Source organism: Scyliorhinus canicula, chromosome 4 (genome assembly GCF_902713615.1).
Source record: "Scyliorhinus canicula chromosome 4, sScyCan1.1, whole genome shotgun sequence".
NCBI classification, from domain to species: Eukaryota; Metazoa; Chordata; class Chondrichthyes; order Carcharhiniformes; family Scyliorhinidae; genus Scyliorhinus; species Scyliorhinus canicula.
The window spans coordinates 195550605-195568305 of record NC_052149.1 but is presented as its reverse complement, the minus strand read 5'-3'; the positions used below and the strand labels follow the sequence as shown (position 1 = coordinate 195568305).

At 45.2% G+C, this 17701-nt stretch overlaps 1 protein-coding gene across 4 annotated transcripts in view; it reads left to right on the top strand.

Moving 5' to 3' along the window:
* Positions 1–17701, top strand: part of nr3c1 (nuclear receptor subfamily 3, group C, member 1 (glucocorticoid receptor)) — a 137409-nt gene that overhangs the window by 100474 nt on the left and 19234 nt on the right. For all 4 annotated transcript variants that reach the window (XM_038795815.1, XM_038795813.1, XM_038795812.1 and 1 more), the window contains exons 7-8: positions 15115–15245; positions 16666–16823. In XM_038795815.1, the coding sequence (XP_038651743.1) occupies positions 15115–15245; positions 16666–16823 (289 nt within the window). The remainder of the gene's footprint in view (positions 1–15114; positions 15246–16665; positions 16824–17701) is intronic.

The following is a 17701-nucleotide window of genomic DNA, read 5'->3' as shown; positions in this document are numbered from 1 at the left end:
ATACTTTTGATTTAATGATATGCAGAGGTCCAATATCTATCATTTTCAGTTTTTCTGGGCACAGAATTGAGTAATTTTCATTGACTATCTTTCCATGTTCTATGAAACTTGGTACGCCTTAATATTCAACTATTTCAATTTATTCCATTCACTTTTAGCTGGAATTTCTGGTACTGCAGAGCACTCTTCAGTTTACCATACTAATGAAAAGTTGGACGGTCGAACAATTTTTGTTCGAACAATGCTGTGAATTAATTTGATGAAAGTTTTAAGTTATGAAATATTGGAATAGGGTGGATAAAAACAGACCTTTTTCTTTAGTTGTGAGTTCAAGATTCAGAGAGCACAACATTAAATATGAAATTCTATGGTACCCTGTGATTCTATTTAGAACTGAGAGCAACAAAAATATCTTTATAGAAACATAGAAAATAGAAGCAGGAGGAGACCCTTTGAGCCTGCTCCACCATTCATTATGATCATGGCTGATATCCAACTCAATAGCCTGATCCCGGGTCTCTCTCTTTTTCTCTCTCTTTTTCTCTCTCTCTTTCTCTCTCTCTCTCTCTCTCTCTCTCTCTCTCTCCTCTCTCTCTCTCTCTCTCTCTCTCTCTCTCTCTCTCTCTCTCTCTCTCTCTCTCTTTCATGGATTGCTAGTTGCTTACTTTTCTGATTTTTTGTGAGCCATAACTAATATATAACCTGACAGTAGTGGAGCATCTTACAAATAGTGACCATAATTTATTGAATTTAATATTGTGGTTAAGGGGACAGATGGGCAAGGCACAAACCAAAGTTTAAAATGTAAATAAGAGAAACTTTAATGGACTGTGAAACCAATGGATGAAAGCAAACTGGGCTGAATCTTTAATGGATAAATCTACAAACAGTAGCAAATATTCAAACAAATATTTTATATAATTAACCCTTCAAAGGCTCACGTGCAGTTAAACAACATAGAAGCATAGAATTCCTACAGTGCAGAAGAAGGCCATTTGGCCTATGGAGCCTGCACTGACCCTCTGAAATAGCCCACCTAGGCCCCTGTCCCACCCTATCCCTGCAACCCCATAACCCCACCTAACTTGCATGTCGATGGACACTAAGGAGCAATTCAGAATGGCAATCCATCTAACTTGCACACCTTTTGGACTGTGGGAAGGGGAAACCAGAACACCCAGAGGAAACCCACGCAGAAACTGGGAGAAAGTGCAAACTCTACACAGTCACTCAAGACTGGAATTGAACCCGGGTCTCCGGTACTATGATGCAGCAGTGCTAACCACTGTGATACTGTGCTGCCCACGGTCAAATTATCTTGGACAAAAAACCTTGGTCAAATTACATAAGAGGCAATATCATGCTATGGGAAAGGTTTACGGAATGCAAGGAAAAACAGCTAGTTGGAAATAATCTGGAAAATGGTCCTGGATCGAAACAGTGCTTCAGTCTGGGAAATTCTTGTGTTTAATTTTGATACATACAATCAATAATACTGGAGTAAAGCTACTCCTCATATCCATGTCACTTTATTTGTGTAATATTCTTTTCTCATTATTTGAGAATGTAATACTAGGGCAGGGAGACTGGCATTTCCTGGACATGCCAAGGGATGAAGATAATGATTGCTTCAAGATTCTTTTCCAGGGTTTGGCAGATACTCAGTAGAATTGCTGTTCCCCAATTACGAGTTTTATGATGGAAAGTGAGCTTTATTCAGTAGTAGGATTATGCTGGCATAATGTGGAAGAGACAACACCAGGGATAGCGTTCACTGTTATCTCCCTGCCTTGAACTTTGTGTTTATTATTTGAGACTTGTTGGCACAGAATCTCAGTATGATTTTTGTGTCTGTGATATTGAGTCATTGCTATTCCAGCTGTTGGCTTTTCTTTTACTATGTGTGTCACATTTTTTTCCATGGCACGATTTAACCACTGCCTTGTGCCCAAGTGGATCTGGATGCGCCGATTAAATAGTGGGAATGGCCGAAATTGAGATGCGCACTGGGCGCGAATCAGTTTCCATATAATCGATGCTCCCAATGGCGAATTCCAGATTAAGCCCAAATATGGGAAACATATCATTGACCGCAATTTGCATTAATTTCCATCTCATTAGCAGGATTGAAGTCAAATGTAGTAATAATCTTTATTGTCACAAGTAGGCTTACATTAACACTGCAATGAAATTACTGTGAAAACCCCCGTAACGGTCTCCCGGGAATTAACCAGCTCCCCAACGAGAAATCCCGCCGGCGTTGTAGCTCTCCTCCGAGATGGCCTTTTGGATGTGGTTGGGGGGCAACTTTGGATGGCGTGGCCCCATCAAATGGAGGTCCTGCGAGAGAATAGACATGTGGTCAGTGAGAAAGAAGGATAATTCTCTCTGACATGGGAAACTCACTTGAGACACGTCATCTAGGTGAAGAGGCAGTGGATCCTCACCTATGTGGCGCAGCCCAACCTCTCTGTCGGTGTCTGCCTTCTCCTCGGTCAACCCCGTGATCTCCAGGGTCCATTTCTCATAGAGGGTGAGGACTCTGATCTCTGTACTCTTTCCTCAGCGCCCCCCCCCCCCCCCCCCCCCCCCCAATTCTTGTCCATTCCCCACTTTATATGGGCTATCTTCTCCTGAGGGACAAAGAGAGGGCTTTGTGATCTGCACACTTGATGTATCGGGGTCCGGGGGGTCCCAGGAAGGTTAGGGTGACTTGTGAGCATCGCAACTGGACATGAAGGAGCTATGCTAGGGGGTGCTAAGTAACGTGCACAAAGATGTGAGGTGCGAGGTGTCAGCCAGTGATTTGTGTGGGGCGGGTTGGGAATTTATGGGGTGGCAGGTGGAACTGATGCCAGGAGAGAGGTGATAACTTAACTTGCAGCTTGGTGGAGATCGTTGGATTTCTTCGTACATTGAACACTGGTCCTCCTTGTCATGCTGCCTGAACTGACAGCTGCTGCCGCTGACTCCCAGGTGGTATTGGGGACCCTGCTGCTGTTCTTCCAACCCTATCGGGGGAACAGGATGGCCCATTTTGCATTCACAGTGATGAGAAGCCTGGCCAGGTCAGCACCCCCAAAGCGAAGAGCATGTCTGCACACTACCATGCTTGTGTGTTGACTGGGAGTGAGTGTTGAGGGAACATTTAAAAGCAGCTCCCTCTTGTTAGTGGTGAGGCAGTGTGGCACTACTCTGGCGAATGGGATGGCGCGATGCTTGTGGGGGCTCATTTCCGGCACAAAGTGTCGTTAAATACATGCCATGAGGAATTCCAGTGACGTCATGCAAGAGTGAAACGCACAAAAGGTGGCTCCCAGCTGGATCTTTGTTTTTGATTCCATTTACCCATTATTGTGGTGGATTTTTGTGGCCAAACCCAGTTAGTTGATCTGGTGGACTTTCACCCAATGGAGACCTGTCGAAAACATCGACAACGAAGCTCAATGCAAAGAAAACTCAGGAGGGTAGCCCGTTGAAAGAACTGGATGGAGCGCCCATTGCATTAGACACACTGCCTGTGGTGATAGTGCAGGAGCTGAAAAAATGTGGCCAACAGATGGATAAGCAGTTCGAGCGGCAGGGGTGGGCAGCACGGTAGCATAGAACATAGAACATTACAGCGCAGTACAGGCCCTTCGGCCCTCGATCTTGCGCCGACCTATGAAACTACTCTAAAGCCCATCTACACTATTCCCTTATCATCCATATGTTTATCCAATGACCATTTAAATGCCCTTAATGTTGGCGAGTCCACTACTATTGCAGGCAGGGCATTCCACGCCCTTACTACTCTCTGAGTAAAGAACCTACCTCCGACATCTGTCCTATATCTATCTCCCCTCAATTTAAAGCTATGTCCACTCGTGCTAGCCATCTCCATCTGAGGAAAAAGGCTCTCACTGTCCATCCTATCTAATCCTCTGATCATCTTGTATGCCTCAATTAAGTCACCTCTTAACCTTCTTCTCTCTAACGAAAACAGCCTCAAGTCCTTCAGCCTTTCCTCATATGATCTTCCCTCCATACCAGGCAACATCCTTGTAAATCTCCTCTGTACCCTTTCCAGTGCTTCCACGTCCTTCCTATAATGTGGCGACCAGAACTGCACGCAATACTCCAAATGCAGCCGCACCAGAGTTTTGTACAACTGCAACATGACCTCATGGCTCCGAAACGCAATTTCTCTACCAATAAAAGCTAACACACCGTACGCCTTCTTAACAACCCTCTCAACCTGGGTGGCAACTTTCAGAGATCTATGTACATGGACACCGAGATTTCTCTGCTCATCCACACTACCAAGAATCTTACTGGATGAAAGCAAATTACTGCAGATGCTGGAATCTGAAACGAAATGGAAAATGCTGGAAAATCTCAGCAAGTCTGGCAGCATCTGTAGGGAGAGAAAAGAGCTAACGTTTCGAGTCCGATGACTCTTTGTCAAAGCTAACAGACAGAGAGAGTGGGAAATATTTATACTGTAGAGTGAGAATGAAAGATGAGTCATAGCCACAGAAACCCAGGGAAACTGGGTGCTAATGGCCACAGATACCAAGGGGAAAGAGTGTTAATGGCAGTCCCCAGAGAGGACAAAAGATGTCAAAGGTCAAACAGCAGGGAAACTATAATGTCAGAGGATGAACTGTAGGTGTGGGGGAGGGGAAGGGGGATGCAAAGAGGAGAAAGGTGTAGGAAAGGTGGATAAGATTGGGGGGGGAAATTAAATGTATATTAAGAAAGGAAGAAATGGTAAAAGACAGTTAAAATGAAATGAAAACAAATGGGTCGAGGTGGGGCTGATCATCTGAAGTTGTTGAATTCGATGTTCAGGACGGAAGGCTGTAGTGTGCCTGACCGGAAGATGAGATGTTGTTCCTTTAACTCTGCTTAACCTGGAGTGAGTATTTTAGGCCTGGAATGTTAAGCATGGAAGAGGTAAAGGGGCAAGTGTTACACCTTCTGCGATTGCATGGGAATTAACGCTGCTTCACCTGGGAAAAAGCCAAAGGAACAACATCTCATCTTCAGGTTAGGCACACTACAGCCTTCCGGCCTGAACATCGAATTCAACAACTTCAGATGATTAGCCCCACCTCGACCCATTTGTTTTCATTTCATTTTAACTGTCTTTTACCATTTCTTTTTTAATATACATTTAATTTCTCCCCCCCCAATCTTATCCACCTTTCCTGCACCTTTCTCCTCTTTGCTTTCCCCTCCCCCTACACCTACAGTTCATTCTCTGATGTTAGTTTCCCTGCTGTTTGACCGTTGACATCTTTTGTCCTCTCTGGGGACTGCCATTAACACTCTTTCCCCTTGGTATCTGTGGCCGTTAGCACCCAGTTTCCCTGGGTTTCTGTGGCTATGACTCATCTTTCATTCTCACTCCAAAGTATAAATATTTCCCACTCTCTCTGTTAGCTTTGACAAAGAGTCATCGAACTTTAAACGTTAGCTCTTTTCTCTCCCTACAGATGCTGCCAGACTTGCTGAGATTTTCCAGCATTTTCCCTTTCGACCAAGAATCTTACCATTAGCCCAGTGCTCTGTCTTCCTGTTACTCCTTCCAAAATGAATCACCTCACACTTTTCTGCATTAAACTCCATTTGCCACCTCTCAGCCCAGCTCTGCAGCTTATCGATGTCCATCTGTAACCTGCAACATCCTTCCGCATTGTCCACAACTCCACCGACTTTAGTGTCATCTGCAAATTTACTCACCCATCCTTCTACGCCCTCCTCCAGGTCATTTATAAAAATGACAAACAGCAGCGGCCCCAAAACAGATCTTGTGGCACACCACTAGTAACTGAACTCCAGGCTGAACATTTCCCCTCAACCACCACCCTCTGTCTTCTTACAGCTAGCCAATTTCTGATCCAAACTGCTAAATCACCCTGAATCCTATGCCTCTGTATTTTCTGCAATAGCCTACCGTGGGGAACCTTATCAAACGCTTTACTGAAATCCATATACACCACATCAACTGCTTTACCCTCGTCCACCTGTTTGGTCACCTTCTCAAAGAACTCAAAGAGGTTTGTGAGGCACGACCTACCCTTCACAAAACCGTGTTGACTATCTCTAACCAAATTATTCCTTTCTAGATGATTATCCATCCTATCTCTTATAAACCTTTCCAAGCCTTTGCCCACAACAGAAGTAAGGCTCACTGGTCTATAGTTACCGGGGTTGTCTCTACACCACTTCTTGAACAAAGGGACAACATTTGCTACCCTCCAGTCTCCTGGCACTATTCCTGTAGACAATGACGACATAAAGATCAAAGCCAAAGGCTCAGCAATCTCCTCCCTAGCTTCCCAGAGAATCCTAGGATAAATCCCATCCGGCCCAGCGGACTTATCTATGTTCACACTTTCCAGAATTAACCCTAACACTTCCTCCTTATGAACCTCAAGTCCTTCTAGCCTAGTAGCCTGTATCTCCGTATTCTCCTCGACAACATTGTCTTTTTCCTGCGTGAATACTGATGAAAAATGTTCACTTAGCACCTCTCCTATCTCCTCGGACTCCACGCACAACTTCCCACTACTGTCCTTGACTGGCCCTTAGTCATTCTTTTATTCCTGACATATCTATAGAAAGCTTTAGGGTTATCCTTGATCCTACCTGCCAAAGACTTCTCATGTCCTCGCTTGGCTCTTCTTAGCTCTCTCTTTAGAGCCTTCCTAGCTAACTTGTAACTCTCAAACGCCCTAACTGAACCATCACGTCTCATCTTTACATAAGCCTCTTTCTTCCTCTTGACAAATGTTTCAACTGCTTTAGTAACCCATGGTTCCCTCGCTCGACCACTTCCTCCCTGCCTAACAGGTGCATGCTTATCAAGGACACGCAGTAGCTGTTCCTTGAACATGCTCCACATTTCCATTGTGTCCATCCCCTGCAGTTTTCCTCTCCATCCGATGCATCCTAAGTCTTACCTCATCGCATCATAATTGCCTTTCCCCCAGCTATAACTCTTGCCCTGCAGTATATACCTATCCCTTTCCATCGCTAAAGTAAACGTAACTGAATTGTGGTCACTATCACCAAAGTGCTCACCTACCTCCAAATCTAGCACATGTCCTGGTTCATTACCCAATACCAAATCCAATGTGGCCTCGCCTCTTGATGGCCTATCTACATACTGTGTCAGGAAACCCTCCTGCACACATTGGACAAAAACGGACCCATCTAAAGTGCTCTATCTATAGCGTTTCCAGTCAATATTTGGAAAGTTAAAGTCCCCCATAACAAACAACCCTGTTACTTTCACTCCTATCCAGAATCATCTTTGCAATCCTTTCCTCTACATCTCTGGAACTTATCGGAGGCCTATAGAAAACTCCCAACAGGGTGACCTTTCCTGTTTCTAACCTCGGCCCATACTACCTCAGTCGTCGAGTGCTCACCAAACGTTCTTTCTGCCACCGTAATACTGTCCTTGACTAACAACCCCCCCCCCCCCCCCCCCCCCGCCACCCCCCTCTTTATCACCGTCCCTGAGCTTACTGACATATCTAAAGCCCGGAACCTGCAACAACCATTCCTGTCCCTGCTCTAGCCATGTCTCCGAAATGGCCACAACATCGAAATCCCAAGTACCAACCCATGCTGCAAGTTCATCCACCTTATTCCGGATGCTCCTGGCGTTGAAGTAGATACTCTTTAAACCACCTTTCTGCCTGCCGGTACACTCCTGCAACCTTGAAATCTTACTCATGACCTCACTACTCTCAACCTCCTGTATACTGGAGCTACAATTCAGGTTCCCAACCCCCAGCTGAATTAGTTTAAACCCTCCCAAAGAGCATTAGCAAATTCCCCCCCCCCCCCCCCCCCCCCCCCCCCCCCCCCCCCCCCCCCCCCCCCCCCCCCCCCCCCCCGATATTGGGTACCCCTCTAGTCCAGGTGTAGAATCCTGTTTGTAGCGGTCCCACCTACCCCAGAATGAGCCCCAATTATCCAGGTATCTGAAACCCTCCCTCCTGCACCATCCCTGTAGCCACATGTTCAACCGCTCTCTCTCCCTATTCCTCGTCTCGCTCGCATGTGGCACGGGTAGCAACCCAGAGATAATAACTCTGTTTGTTCTAGCTCAAAGTTTCCGCCCTATCTCCCTGAATTCCTGCCTTACAGCCCCATCCCATTTCCTACCTATGTCATTGGTGCCTATGTGGACCCCAACTTGGGGCTGCCACCCCTCCCCCATAAGGATCCCGAAAACACGATCCGAGATATCACGGACCCTGGCACCTGGGAGGCAACACACCAACCATGAGTGTCTCTCGTTCCCACAGAATCTCCTATCTATCCCCCTAACTATGGAGTCTCCAATGACTAATGCTCTACTCCTCTCCCCCCCCTTCCGTTCTGAGCAACAGGGACAGACTCTGTGCCAGAGTAGCATAATGGTTAGCACATTTGCTTCACAGCTCCAGGGTCCCAGGTTCGATTCCTGGCTGGGTCACTGTCTGTGCGGAGTTTGCACGTTCTCCCTGTGTCTGTGTGGGCTTCCACCGGGTGCTCCGGTTTCCTTCCACAGTCCAAAGATGTGCAGGTTTGGTGGATTGGCCATGTTAAATTGCCCTTAATGTCCAAAAAGGTTAAATGGGGGTTACTGGGTTACGGGGATAGGGTAGATACGAGGGCTTGAGTAGGATGCTGTTTGTAAGGGCTGGTGCAGACTCGATGGGCCAAATAGCCTCCTTCTGCACTGTAAATTCTCTGATAAAGGAATCATTTAAAGCCACTGTTGAGGCTTCAGACCTGATTTGTGAACAGCTTGTAAAGATCTCAAATGTGGAGAAAGCGCAAGGTGAGACGTTGAAGGGTGTGGAGAAGGCCTTGTCGCATCATCTAAGTTGCTGCTCGTGGCGGAGAGCAACTAAGGCTTGAGGCTAAAAGTGGAGATCTTAAGAACAGGGCAAGGATCTCAGGTTGGTGTGGCTGCCGCAAGGAGTGGAAGGCTCGAGCCAACTGAGTATTTTTCGGAGATGTTTTCTCAGCTGGTGGGAGGAGGTGAGGTGTTTGAGTTGAATAGAGTTCATTGAGCGCCCCATCAGAAGCCAAGGCTGATTTGGGGGGAGATAAACTCATACAAGGCATATGTAGATAGGGAGGCCAAGACGGAATATCAGAAGCTGGTGAACAAAATTCTGGGTATAGATTGGACTTGAGCAAGTGACTCAACACCGAAGTTATGATCACGCAGGAAGAAGCTCCAAATGCAGTTCAACCTGTTGTCCATGGGTCAGGCGGTGCGCCAGCTGCGGTGCTTAAAGGGGGTGGTGTATGAATATGGGGAGAAGGATAGCCGCGTTTTTTTTCTCATCAGTTGCAGTGGCTGCTAGGGAGATTGTGGAGCCGGGGAGTAGGTTGGTCTCAGCCCTAGAAAAAGTGAACGAAGCGTCTTGGATCTTATGTGAGGGCTTTATAAGTCGGAGCCGCCAGAGGACGAGCAGGGGATGGCAGAGTTCTTCGTAAAAGAAAAAAATGGGTACTTCAAATTCTTTTTTAAAAAGCTGGATCACCAGCATCTTGAAGGAAATTGGAGGAGGGGGAATTGTAGGATGAGGTGGAGGCTCTGCTGAGGTTGGAGGAGGTTTGCACGGAAGATGCAGACGGGAAAGGCGCAAGGCCAGACGGGTTCCCGTTAGAATTTTATAAAAGGTTTGCGAATCAGTTTGCCCTGTTGGTGTTGGGGATGTTTAACGGTTCAGTGCATGGGGTACCCTCCCAGAGACATTGGGGCAGGCGTTCATCTCCCTCCTCCTGAAGAAGGCTAAGGATATCACTGAGTGTGGGTTGTACCACTTGATTTCGCTATTCAATGTGGATACAAAGCTTTTGGCTAAGTCTTAGCGTTGAGGTTGGAGCCCTGGCTCCTGAAGGTAGTGGGGAGATCAGACAGGCTTTGTGAAGGGTAGAAAACCTGTTGTCCAATGTGAGGCGGTTACACCAGCGGGGGGGGGCGGAGACTGAGATAATGGTGTCTCTGGATGCAGAAAAAGCATTTGATTGGGTTGGGTGGAGCTATCTTTTTGTGGTTCTGGAGAAGTTTGGGCTGGGTCCTGGGTTAGTATCATGGGTGCGGCTGTTATACGAAGCTCCGTCTGCTAGTGTGTGCACTAACACCACAAATTCATTCTATGACAATCATGGAATTTACAGTGCAGAAGGAGGCCATTTGGCCCATCGAGTCTGCACTGGTCCTTGGAAAGAACACCCTACTTAAGCCCACACCTCCACCCTATCCCAGTAACCCCACCTAATCGTTTTGGGCACTGAAAGGCAATTTAGCATGGCCAATCCACCTAAGCTCCACGTCTTTGAACTATGGAAGGAAGCCAGAGCACCTGGAGGAAACCCATGCAGACACGGGGAGAAAGTGCAAACACCAGACAGACAGTCACCCAGGTAGAAATTGAACCCGTGTCCCTGGAGCTGTGATGTTGCAGTGCTAACCACTGTGCCACCATGCCGCCCATTCTATCGTTTAGGCTGCCTGTGGGAGGAGGGGGGTGCGAGACGATGATGCCTTTGTCTCTTTTTTTGTGTTGCCGAACGAGCCATTGGTTATCGCTTTGAGGGCCTCGGATAATTGGAGAGGAATTGTGAGAGGTGGAATGGAATATGGTGTCCTTGTATGCGGATGAGATCTTGCTGCATGTAAGAGATCCGGGGCCAGATATGGGGGATATTATGGGTAAATTGGCTCCTTCTCGGGGGGATAAATTAAACTTTGGGAAGAATGAGTCCTTTGTGATTAGCCCTTCAGGGGGAGAAACTGGGCTGTGGGGAAGTTGCCGTTCCATCTTGCTGGGACTAGTTTCCGGTATGTGGTGGTCCAGGTGGCTCGGGATTGGGTGCGGCTGTGCAAATTGAATTATACTAGCCTGGCGAGCTGGGTCAGGGCAGATCTACGGAGGTGGGGCAGCCTTCCAATGTCGCTGGCAGGTCGGGTTCAATCCATTAAGTTGAATATCTTGCCACGATTTTTATTTCAATGCCTCCCAGTTTTTCAAGTCGTTTTTGCGGGGTGGAGTGACTCATAAGGGGTTTCATATAGGTAGGGAGAACTTCTCAAATTCGGAGGGGGGTTCTACAGAGGACAGGCAGGTGGGGGTGACTGGGGCTGCTGAATTTGACGTTTTATTATTGGGGCTGTGCAAAGGGTTTGGCTTGGAGGCGACGGTTTGCTCCAGCGTTTCTCTGCCGTTTGCTCCAGCAAAATATTCTTCGAATCCTGTGGTCGTCCCACTTCAAAATTATGGCGGCAATGTTGTCAGCATTTTAAGCTGCGGACTGTGTCACGATGAGCCCCTATCTGTAGGAATCATTTGTTTGAGCCGGGGAAATTGGATGCCATATTTGGGGGGTGGCAAGGTAAGGGGCTGGGGAGGGTGAGGGATTTGTTTCTGGAAGAGTGGTTTGCAAGCTTGGAGGAGCTGAGGGGGGGAAAGCAGGATATGTCTGGCGGACATTTCCAACATTCCTGGTAGCACTGCTTTTATTGGAGAGGATTCTCACCTGTGTGGGGTTGGAAGAGGGCAGCATGTCAGGGATATATGGGTGGATCTTGGGGGAAGGGCAGGTGGGAGGAGGAGCTGGGACCCATTTTGGACAAGGAGATGTGGAGTGAGTGCCTTTTGCAGTGTGGTACTAAGTCATCCTGTGTGAGGTTGAGCTTGATCCAGCTCGAGGTGGTGTTTAGGGCGCACCTCACCAAGGCCAGAATGAGTCAATTTTTTGCAGTGGTTGAAGATAGGTGCGAGCAGTGTTCGAGAGGGCCTACGAACTACATGCACATGTTGTGGTCCTGTCCGAAATCGGTGGGTTTTTGGGGGCCTTTTTTCAGCACCATATCGACAATCTTGAATGTTGATTTAGAGCCCTGTCTATTGGTAGCTACATTCGGGGTGTCAGACCAACTGAAATGAAAATGAAATAAAAATCGCTTATTGTCACGAGTAGGATTCAAATGAAGTTACTGTGAAAAGCCCCTAGTCGCTACATTCCGGCACCTGTCCGGGGAGGCTGGTACGGGAATCTAACCGTGCTGCTGGCCTGCTTGGTCTGCTTTCAAAGCCAGCGATTTAGCCCAGTGAGCTAAACCAGCCCCTGGAGTTAAGGATGAATGCAGGGGTGATACCTTGGCATTAGCCTCGTTGATCCCTCGGCAGCTGATTCTGCTCAGTTGGAGACACCACCAAGGCCCTCAGTGTGACCAGGTGACTTGATGTAGTTTCTGTATCTCAAAGGTCACGTTTACTGTGATGGGTTTTACTGTAGATGATAGCTGTTCATATTGTCACATTGGTCACTGTTAGTGGCGGGGGTGGAAGACTGTTTGGGTTGTATTTCCATTAAGGAGGGTATTGTTACTGTTGTTTTGAATTATTTGCTTCGGTGATGCATATTAATTTTGTTTTTAATTTTTTTGATATAAAATGATAAAAGTTCAATAAATATGTATTTTTTTTAAATCTCACCAACGCAGCCATCAAACACCCCATCAATCACGCCCACAATGGCACTTAGAAATATTTCCATTAAATCTCGCCACTAGTGTTTATTCCCTATATATTTGAATGTTTTGTTAATATCTGTAGTCCTAAAAAAGATAAATTCAGGTGTACAGATTCTTTTGGCATCATGAAAAAGAACTGCACAAGTGGATATTGGCCAAAAAATTGATTTTTATGTTTAGATGAGTACATGTGACAAAGCAGAATATGTTGAAACCAGAATTCTGGCTAGTGCAGATTGTGGGTCTGACCAACAGTTGTATGGACTAAGGACATGTGGTGGAGAAAGAAACATGCAAAATTCTCCCAAATGGCAAGCAGATTGTTTACATAAGAACTCCAGTATATTTGAACAAGTCACACAGCAGGAGATGGTTTCAAAGAGAGAAATTAAACCAACTTGGAAAGATTCTCATCTGTTATAAAGACTGCATTGAATGAAATATGCCCAAAAGTTGAGACTGGCAAGAAACCATGGATAACAGCCAAATGTCTGAAGCTGATTGACGAGTGCCTGGGAGGAAAGCAAATGGGCCATCAAGGAGTGGTTACAAAAATTTCTAAGAAAGTGAAAAATGTTTGCAGAGTAGCCAAAATGACCTGACTTAAAGAAAAGACGCAGGCAGCAGAAGATGCCCCTTCTCAAGGGCAATTAAGGATTCACAATAAATGCTGGCCTAGTCAGTGACGCCCACACCCCATGAAAGAATAAAAGTAAGGACAGACCAAAGAAGTATACACGGTTGTCACCGCTCTATCAAATAAATAATAAATATAACCGTTGGCATTTGTGTGAAAGGGGCAGGCAGGAATATGATCTATGAAGTTGATCAAAAAAGAAACGGTGACAGCAATGCAGCACCCAACTCGATCGATCAGATCTGAATGCAGAAAGTATGCAGCCTGCCACTTGGGAAGAGATTAAATCACAAGTGCTGATTAGTGATGGTAAGCATACAATTAAAAACATGGCGAATGGAAAGCTGAAAAGGTTAGCTACCATACCCACTGATGAACAACAACAGTAAATGCTGTGAAAAAAGTAATTGATCTGGTAGAAAGAAGTGGAAATTGACCAGATGATTGGTTAGTTTTGAAGCTGGTGCTATTGCCTAAAGTTCATGATACCAAGTATGTCAAAAAGCAAAATAACAAGGAATTGTAGGTATCCTTTGTACACTGTGCTAAGATCTTTGGCTCAGGCCACCATGCAGAACTATGGAAAAACCCAGAGTGGATTTGGAGTATCACATCGTTAATCTGGTTCATTCAGAGTTTACAAACAGGTAAATGTGATGAGTGTACTTGGGAGTTTTCAGGTTTGGCAAAAGAATCAGACAACAATGTCTACTTTCACCATTACCTTTCAATGCCAAAGGGTTAAAGGTCATAAAATGAGTCTGTTCTGCTCTCCCACAACACCTAGGAACAGTAGTAGTTGTCACAGCATCTGGAACATCAGATCTGCTAACGACAGCACCCTCATGGCTGAAGGCAAGCAAAAACTATCCATGATGACCAAGAACTGACAACGTCAAGTCTGAAGTCTAGGTTGAGCATCAGAACAGCAAGATATATTTATGACAATTCATGGTGAGAGCAGTGTGACGGTCAGTTCCCAACCATTGTGAACGTAGATCAATTTCGATTTATGTGATTAAACATGATCACATGGGAATAGCAGCACTGCTAGGCTAGCAATTGCCCACATTGCAACTATTCAACTGAATGAAAGATGAAGGGCATCCAACATCAACCTGCACTTGAAAAGCAACTTACAAATTCCCTGGTGTGGAGCATTATTGCACTGTAAAGGATGTGAGATCACACAACAAGGCTGATGAGAAGATTATTACAGCATTTGAAATGTTGCTCTGGCAAATTGTCCTTAAAATCAACTGGACAGAACAACGAATCATTGAACTTGTATGCAGGAAAATTGGAGTCCCAGAATCTCCTTGACTTTTAGCTGAAGTGGAGTATTGGAAAAAGTAGAACCACTAGAAAAGGCAAGGTGAGAATCTGATGTTGATAACAATAGAAGGTGAAACCTCAGCAAAGAACAGGTCAGTGAAGAACTAGAACAGGTGGGGTCAGAGAAGGACTGGATGAGTGGACAACATCAGAAACTGGACAGAGGGAGGAATGGCAGTGGCATGGAAACTAGCAGCGAAAAGAGAGGTGCCTACAGCCGCTCATGGACTGTGGATAATTATGGATGAATGGTGCAGAATTTAAAGGGGAGATGTTTTCCTCTTCTTGTAGCTGGAACTGATTAGTCACTAAATTGCCCTGACCGCCAGGTGAACTTGTGTAGGGCCCCCCTTCTTGCTTAGCTGTTCTAATGATGGAAATATTCATGTATTTCCCACAGCATTTTAATTGCAAACTTCAAATTTATTAGACTTGGGAGATAATTTCTTCTATAAAAGGAAGATTTTGCTTTCAAACAACCGTCTGATACTTCCACTTTCTTAACCACTTAATTTACAATGTTTTCAATTGTAATTGTAAAGGTCTGCAACCCCATAACCATTTAATTTGTTGACATTTTTCATTTTAATTATGATTAAAGGGAACGGATGCAGCAGTCATCAATGTACAGCTTGTGCAAAGGAATGAGCAACATTGCGATGGATTTCAGAAACCTTAAGGTTGCCTATGAAGAATATCTATGCATGAAGGCATTATTGCTGCTTGGTACAAGTAGGTATTCTGTTTGGGAGTAGTAAGTAGACTGGACATATATTGTTTTCTGTTAATTTGTAGATTTTAGTCTTTGTGCGATGCCGATTAATCATTGTAACAATGTGGCACAGCACCTCAGAGCCCCATGCACTGTGCCAAGTAAGAAGATATGTGACTACAGCTTAATCATCATTAGATAACTGCAAGGCCACTTTTAATGTGATTGCACTAGAAATAGTACAGAGGAGATTCACCAGGCGGTTGCCTAGCTGGAGCATTTCAGCTATGGAGTGAGGCTGGATAGGTTGTAGTTGTTTTCCTTAGAGCAGAGAAGGCTGAGATGGGAAACCTCTTTGAGGTGTACAGTATTATGAGGGATATAGATATGGTAGATAGGAAGAAATTGTTCCCCTTAGTAGAGGTGTCAATAATTAGGGTACATAGATTTAAGGTAAGGAGCAGGAGATTTAGAGGGGATTTGAGGAAAAACGTTTCCACCCAGAGGGTAGTGAGAATCTGGAATTCACTGACTGAAAGGGTGGTGGAGGTGAGAACCCTCAACGTTTAAGAAGCATTTAGATGAGCACTTGAAACTCCACAGCAAACAAGGCTGTGGACTAAGTGCTGGAAAATGGGCTTCAATAGATAGGTGTTTAATGGCCGGCACAGACACGGTGGACCAAAGGGCCTTTTTCTGTGCTGTAAAACTCTTATGACTTTAAAACATATTTCAAAATTTAATTATGGCAAAATAATTGAATACAAGCTCAAACCAGTTGTTGATTAACAAAATTTTAATCTTCACCACTTCTAAATGCATTCAATCCACACATCATATGAAAAAAATAACTGAATGCTATTGTACGCACGTAGAAAGGTTATAAATGTATGAAATCTGGTTAAGTTGTCAGTTATCACCTGAGCTCAGTGGTGACTGCTTAGTCTCTACATCAGCAGGTCATGGATTTAAGCCCTATTCCAAGACTAAGACTAACATATCAGTGCAATATTGTGACAATGCTTGCTGCATCAAGTCCCTAAATGCCGGTTCAGGAATAGCTTCTGTGTCTCTCTGCAATGGGGCCTTGTATGCATTCCTGATGGCCTGATCAATGCATAATCCATAAACCTTGCATCACCATAAATAGATTAGCATTTAATTATCACATTAATGTTTGTGAAACCTAGTTGTATGCAAATGTTTGGCCACATTTGACTACCATTAACGCTGGTATCTACGAATGACACTGTATAAATGCAAGTTCTTTGAATTAAGAAATGTTTTTCAGTGAAAGCAGATGCTTGAAAAGATGAATTTCTTGTTTTCTTTTGAGGTCATTGCCTTTGAAGAAATCAAATGTGGAAATGGAGAAAATTTGCATGCCTTTTGTCATTTACAAATTAATACGTTCACCTCACTATTTTTGCACTGTTTCAGTACCAGTAGACGGTTTGAAGAGCCAGGCTATGTTTGATGAAATCCGGACCTCCTACATTAAGGAGCTAGGGAAAGCCATAGTGAAGAAAGAGGGAAGCTCAAGTCAAAACTGGCAACGTTTTTATCAGCTGACCAAACTACTGGATTCAATGCATGATGTGAGTAAAATTCCAGGAAACTTCAGTAAATAGAACATAGCATTACAGCGCAGTACAGGCCCTCCGGCCCTCGATGTTGCGCCGTCCTGTGAAACCCCTCGAAAGTCCCTCTACACTATTCCCTTATCGTCCATATGCCTATCCAATGACCATTTGGCGAGTCCTCTACTGTTGCAGGCAGGGCAGTCTATGCCCTTACTACTCTCTGAGTAAAGAACCTACCTCTGACATCTGTCCTATATCTATCTCCCCTCAATTTAAAGTCCACCTCGTGCTGGACATCACCATCCGAGGAAAAAGGCTCTCAATGTCCACCCTATCTAATCCTCTGATCATCTTGTATGCCTCAATTAAGTCACCTCTTAACCTTCTTCTCTCTAACGAAAACAGCCTCAAGTCCTTCAGCCTTTCCTCATATGATCTTCCCTCCATACCAGGCAACATCCTTGTAAATCTCCTCTGTACCCTTTCCAATGCTTCCACGTCCTTCCTATAATGTGGCGACCAGAACTGCACGCAATACTCCAAATGCAGCCGCACCAGAGTTTTGTACAACTGCAACATGACCTCATGGCTCCGAAACGCAATTCCTCTACCAATAAAAGCTAACACACCGTTCGCCTTCTTAACAACCCTCTCAACCTGGGTTGCAACTTTCAGGGATCTATGGACATGGACACCGAGATCTCTCTGCTCGTCCACACTACCAAGAATCTTACCACTAGCCCAGTACTCTGTCTTGTGTTATTCTTTCCAAAATGAATCGCCTCACACTTATCTGCATTAAACTCCATTTGCCACCTGTCAGCCCAGCTCTGCAGCTTAACTATGTCCCTCTGTAACTTGTAACATCCTTCTGCACTGTCCACAACTCCACC